The sequence below is a fragment of the Crocodylus porosus genome, unplaced genomic scaffold (genome assembly GCF_001723895.1).
Source record: "Crocodylus porosus isolate Cpor-Errol unplaced genomic scaffold, CroPor_comp1, whole genome shotgun sequence".
In the NCBI taxonomy this organism is placed as follows: domain Eukaryota; kingdom Metazoa; phylum Chordata; order Crocodylia; family Crocodylidae; genus Crocodylus; species Crocodylus porosus.
The window spans coordinates 163,871,834-163,878,305 of record NW_017728906.1 but is presented as its reverse complement, the minus strand read 5'-3'; the positions used below and the strand labels follow the sequence as shown (position 1 = coordinate 163,878,305).

The 6,472-nt window shown below is 43.0% G+C and overlaps 1 protein-coding gene across 1 annotated transcript in view; it reads left to right on the top strand.

The window, feature by feature from the left end:
* USPL1 (ubiquitin specific peptidase like 1) overlaps window positions 1-6,472 on the top strand; it is a 36,688-nt gene that overhangs the window by 11,253 nt on the left and 18,963 nt on the right. Inside the window, exons 2-4 of the mRNA XM_019530119.1 lie at window positions 974-1,140; window positions 1,718-1,846; window positions 4,608-5,256. Coding sequence (XP_019385664.1) covers window positions 1,042-1,140; window positions 1,718-1,846; window positions 4,608-5,256 — 877 coding nt within the window. The 5' untranslated portion in view covers window positions 974-1,041. The remainder of the gene's footprint in view (window positions 1-973; window positions 1,141-1,717; window positions 1,847-4,607; window positions 5,257-6,472) is intronic.

The window sequence follows — 6,472 nt, the reverse complement described above, 5'->3', positions numbered from 1 at the left end:
TCTGCTTGCAGCTGCTCCCTGCCCTCCGGCGTGTCCACTTCGCCCCATAGCTTAGTGTCATCTGCAAACTTGGACAGAGTACATTTCACTCCCTCATCCAAGTCGCTTTCATTTTAGACCTACCTGAATTTCAGTGCTGGATGACATTAAGTTCTATATAACTGTACTGCCTTAACAAGTAGCTCGTTGATATGTGTATGTGCTATCTCCCTCCCCTTCCCCTTCCCAATATATATTTTGGTTTCTGGGAGACTACATGCATGCACACATTCAAAGATAAATGTGGCCCTAAATTTACAAAGTTGCATCATACAGAGCCTGTGTGATACTTAAATATTAATTGTAGTAGTAGTATTGTTGAAGTGTTACTGTAGCAGTGTTCTGGAATTGCTAGTAAAATTACAACTTTAAATTGTCAAAAGATTACACGTTTTGGCAACATGGGTTCCCTTGTCTCTTCTCAGGATGTAGTTACGCACACATGGGAAAAGAAATTCCATAGTTTATTGTGGACACAGGTTAAATTGGCCATTTAGAAACCTGGAATTCTTTTCTACCCCATAGCAGACAAATTATGATAGGATTTTGTTTTTGTTTTTTCTCCTATCATTTTTCATATCTTGAAAATAACCCCTTTTATCACTAGAGGCTTGATCCTACCAGTAGCTTGGCACAAGCAGACCACTTGTAGCATCAATCATTTGCCAGACTAAGTAAGCATGGGCACAGGAGATGCTTGCATGAAGCCCCTTGCAGGCACAGGGCCTGACGCTGGAAAAAAATGTTTTGCCGATTTAATATAGATGCTCTTTTATTTTCCTGTTCAGATTATAAAGCCACAGCTGTTCTAAATTCAAGAAAGCAACCCCTAGACTTCACTTTCAGAGAAAATGCTTTGTTGTTAGTGCAGTTTTTAAAATCAAACTTATTCTAATTTTCATTTAACTGTTTGTATTCGCTTCTTATTTTTCAGGGTTCTTTGAAAAATCCTTAGTGGTCTTGACTATGTTACAACTGACCTAAATTAGCCAGTGGCTCAGAATGATGGATTCCCAGAAGACTGGAAATGGTTTGCAAGTGATTGGACAAGGGACTGATATAGGGATATCCACACTCCACATGGTGGGGTATTTGGGAAAAGTCAGTTGAAACTTGTTTTTCATGTGTGCAAAGTTCATATTTTCTCTTATTTTTAAGAGACTATAATTTGGTCTTGTTTGCGAAATTAACTGCTTTATAAAATTGTTTTCCACGGAAATCTTATACTAAAGGCGAAAGATTGTTCTACTGTACTTAAAATTCAAAGAAGTCATTATATTTATTGCCGGCTCTGTTCTTGAAAGTGTTTGATCTAATCAAGTCAACAATTTGTGATTTGTCTGTGAGAATTCAGAGTTTGTGTTCACTGGCAGTTAACCTTTTTGTTCAGTGCAAATAAAACAAATGCCATTTCAACCTGTACTCTTTTAAATAAAAACATTTCATGAAGTTATTCTATTTAAATCACAATCAAGGAAACAAATTAATTTAGAAAACCATACACTGTATGTGTATTTTATTTGCTATGATCAAATTCTAAACTGTCATGGTTAACTTATACATACATAGTTTAAACAATGCATCTTATTTTCTATGTTGTCATTTATGTCTTGCATGTGAAAAATAACATTTAAAATGCATATGCTGGTATCACTGGTTTTTGTTTTTGTTTTTTTAGGATTATAATTTTGTGAGTACAACTTCAGATAAGTACTGTCCAGCCTGCAAAGAGAAGGGCCAGATACAAGGTTTACGGGCCTACCGCATTAACTTTCAAGAGTCCGTTTTTCTATGTGAAAATCCACAGGTAGTGCCTAAATTTGGTCTGTTGAAACTATTTGTTTATTTTTAGCAATTCTACTTCTGTAGCTTATCATTTGGCATCTTTTAAATCGGAGCTGGGCAATTGTTTGGGCCTGAGGGCCACACGGGAAGTTTTGATGAGCTATCTGGGCTGGGTCAACACTCCCCCCACAACTTGTCAAAACTCCCTGTGGGGCTACAGGTGGGCAGGGAGCAGTGTTCAGGAGTGGGAGGGATGAGCAAAGCTGGGATCGCGCGTCTGGGTCATGGGGTGGTGACAGCTGGGGAGGCTGCCATTGATGCGGGGGGTATGTGCAGCAGAGCTCACCCGGGCACTGTGGTCTGTTCTGCCCTTGCAACGCTCTGTCCTTTGCTGCATTGCGCTGCGTAGCTTCCTGTGAATATGTTCCCGACGTGCCTGCAGCCAGCTGGGTGCTGCTCTGCTCCCCCACCTCTATTGGCAGCTCCTCTGTTGCACTGTGCCACTCCCAGCAGGTGGCTCCTGAATCAGCACATGGGGAACTGGATTCAGCTCCCGCTTGCCTTCCATTGGAAGATGGCTGGGAGCTGGAGCCCACACACTGGGTCAGGAGCTGCCCAACTGAAGCTGGTCACCCAGAGTGGTACAGTGCAGTCTGGTGGAGGCAAAATAACAAGCAGGAGCTGACACTGGAGGCGGGAAGAGCAGAGTGGCATCCAGCTGCAGCTATGCTGGGAACAGCCCTACCATAAGCTGCACACATGGGCTGGGCCACGAGTGCCAGCAGGAACCAAGTGCAGGCTGCCCTAGTGTGAGTGGCCCCAGCTGGATCCAGTCACTTGGCTGGTTGGACCATGGGCTATTTTTTGTCCAGCCTTGCCCTCTCTAAGGCAGGCTTTCAAGAGCCTCTGTGCTGAGTGACTATAAAAAGGAGCAATCAGAAGAAAGGCTGGTATACCTATACATACAAATGTATTTATTTATATATTTATTAAATTTATGTGCTCCTGCTCTTCCCAAAAAAGGGTCAGGGTGTCTTCCAGTAAAAAAACAAAAACAAACCCAAAATAATTTTATAAAAGCAGATAAAATATTTAAAAGAAATAAGAGGTACAAGGGATGTAACAGAAATTCCCCAAACAGCGTGCTGACTTAAGCAGATGTTCAGTGATCAAAATTAAGTCAGAAGGTCTTGCAATGCTTCCAGAAGATGTTCAGGTTCAGGCTCTGGTGGGCACAATAGAGAAGCTACTACCAAGATTTACCAAAGGGGACTAAGAATGCTGTGTTTTTGCTGCTTGGTGCAGCAGTTCTTGCACAATGTTGCTGTTTAGGCATAAGTTAGTAAACTACTGTGTTCACCTGAATTTTAGACACTGCCTCCCAATAATTAGGTTCTATACATGAAAAGTTTACCAATATGTTATAATTTTCAGTGTATACCTTTTAATTATTGGAGTGTCTTAAATTTAGCCTTGCTGTGGGGCAGGCAGTAGCAGGTGAAGTGGGGAGCAAGGCATGTGGTACATGTGGGCGAGTCATTTGCCCCCGTGCTAATTATCTTTTGGCTGTAGCCCAGCTACAGACCAGGGCATGGAGTACATTGTCACTTTTGGCCCCTGAACTACAGTTACAGCAGTGGCAGCTCCTGTAAATGTCCAAACTTTGAAGATACTGGGTTTCTTTTAACCTTAGTTGACTTCCTTTGCTGCTTAATATTTGGGGGTCTCTGCTTTTAAACACACGTCTGTGTTCTCCTGAGAATTGATACCTTTATGGTACCTGAATTATTCTTATACTTTAAGGAAGGGGTGTCAAACTCACCTGTCCCCCTGGGTCAGATGAGTGCAGGCCAGGACTACAGGCTGGATTGGGCCTACAGGCCAGCCTGTGTATCAGATCTAGCATGCAGGAGCAATGCAGTGCAGGTGCCATATACGGCATGTACCCCAGACTGGCCCCATATTGCTGCCTGCTGTATATAGCACCTGGACCAGTCCAGAGTGTCAGACTGCCAGATCCAGCACGCAGGGCTATGCAAGGCTGGTATGGACCCTATCCAGACTGTCCCCAAATACAGTATGCAGGGCTGGTCCAGTGTAGGCACTGCTTGCAGCGCACACCTTGGACCACCCGCATGCACCTTGTGTAGCCCATGCCCCTGACTGGCCCTGCTTGCCTTGTGCATTCCCCAGTTCCAGCCTCATGCTATACCAGATGGGTTCTGTGTGCAGCGCACAGGGTCAAGGCTTGGGCTAGTGTGTGCTGGATGTGGCATGTAGGGCCAGTCTGAGATGCACAGGCAGCATTGCAGTTGAATGATAGGCCTCTGTGGGCCAGATGCAGCCCACAGGCCATATTTTTGACACTCCTGTTTTAAGGTAAGTTTCATGTCAGGGTTTCTGTTTCTTTTTAAAAAGCCACAACATTAGTCTGGGAGAATAGAGGGCTTGAAGACATTTCTCCTACTTCCAGGAGATTGGATTTAGTGGGCTGTGAGAGAGGAAATCCTATGAGGTCTGTTTGAAGGGTTGGAGAGGGCTAGAGAGAGAGAGAAAAAATGTACCAGCTCTCACCATTAATGGAAGTACGTTCTATTAGTGCCCATTATTGTCATTTGTAAGCTGAAAGGATAACATGCATTTCAGTCATCTCTGATTTGTATACAACTTCAGTAATATATCAAAGAGCAAGAGATCCAAGTTCTATTTGAACTGCGTGGTTTGTATTTCCAGTTGTTATAAAATGCTGTCTGGATTTCTATAATCTTTTTTCTTCCTTTCAGTGCATCTATCCTCTGGGCTATAAACCTCTTGACAGCATAATAATTACCTGTGATTCAGCAAATCATCAAACACCAGGTATTCAGAGAAAAAGGAAATGCTTTGAAACCAGTCCTATAACTTCTCCCATTAGATCATATTCAAAACAGGCAAGAACTGTCAACTTGAAGGACACTGAACAGACTTCAGACACTGATCTTGTTATCAACTACAGTGGAAATAATTTATATAGGACTCTAATTGATGCATCACAGGATGATCAGCAGAAATCAGATGGGACAGTTGAAACCTTGGAGCAGAAAGTGGGCTTGGAAGAAGCTATTGCTGTCAGTGGTTCTCAAGAGAATCATATTGAGGGCTCTAATTCCAGAACACAACTTCTGCCAAATTCTGAACTCTGTCCAATAAAATCTGAAATACTGTTTGAAGATAAGTCTGCATTGCTTGTAACACCTCTGTCTCTTCAGTGGAGGAATGCATATGCTCTCTGTTGGTTAAATTGTATCCTGTCAGCACTGGTACACTTGGAAGTGTTAAAGATGGTGATGACTACAGCGTGCACTGAAGAAGAATCTGTCCTCCAGAGACTGTTGACAAAATATAGTAAAGCAACTGCACTCTTGAAAAACTGCCCAAGTAGTGAGCTAAAAAGTGAGTAAATTTTATGTTCCTATTTCTTTTGACTTTAGAATACTTGAATGTACAAGAATATTGATACAAAAACATGGAGGAATTCAGTAGAGTGTGCAGAAGTCTGTTCCCTTCTGTTTCAGATTGCCAAGGCTGAGCTGATACTTTGCAATAGAATTCAAGATAAGGATGTAATTTCCCAGGGCAGATTCTCAGTAACAGGTGAAAACATTTTCTGAGTCACTAAAAGAAAGGGGGATGGGAGGGATTGTACCTCCTTTCCTCAGCACTGATTAGACCTCATCTAAAGTATTGTGTGCAGTTTAGAAAGGGCATGGAGAAATTAAAACAGGGTCCAGAAGCAGATGACCTAAAATTAAAAGGGCTTGGATGGGAAGCCATATCAGAACAGTTTGAAACAAATAGCCATGTTCAGCTTGTGAACAACATGCTTCAAAGGGGACATGATAGCAGCTTTGAAGTATCTGAAGGGTTTCCATGAAGAAAAGGGGGAGCACTTTTTTTTTCTCGCTGCAGACAGCAGGATACAAGTAATAGCTTGAAGTTGTAGTAAAATAGGTTTAAATTGAATATTGGGAGAAACTTCTTCACTGTTTTAGAACAGCAAGGCAGTAAAATAGACTGTCGATGGAAGTTCTGCAGTCTCCATCATTGTGGGTCTTCAAGAGAAGGTTGGATAAGCATTAGTCAGGCATGATCTAGGAGTAGCTGTCCTTATGCTATGCTGTGGGTATTTCCCATGCTTCTGGGCTTTGCCAAGGAAAGAGTTTTTCTTCCCTTCCTGTTGTGTCAGAAGTTTTTTGTAGGTTTAAATACCTTCCTCAGAACCCCTGAGAGAGTTGGCTGCAATCAGGGCTGAGGATTTTGACTGGAGAATGCCGTGCTCTTTCTGGGGATAAAACCTGGAGGTTAATGGCTAGAGGGTATAGCCCCTCCACTTGGTCAGACTGATCACCACACTAGCTTCCCAGATTAAGGACAATAGGAAGTCCTTTTTTAAATACATAGGGGGTAAAAAGAAGGTCCTGGGTAATGTGGGGCCCTTGCAGGATGCGTTGGGAAACTTGGTCGTCACACCGGACGGCAAAGCTAACATGTTTAACGATTTCTTTGCCTCCGTCTTCCTAAGTAGGGACCAGAACAGCCACCTCCCTGCTGGGCCCCCCTCGGGCCCTGGGGGAGGCACACCTGGGCCATGGGTTAGCGAGGATTTAGT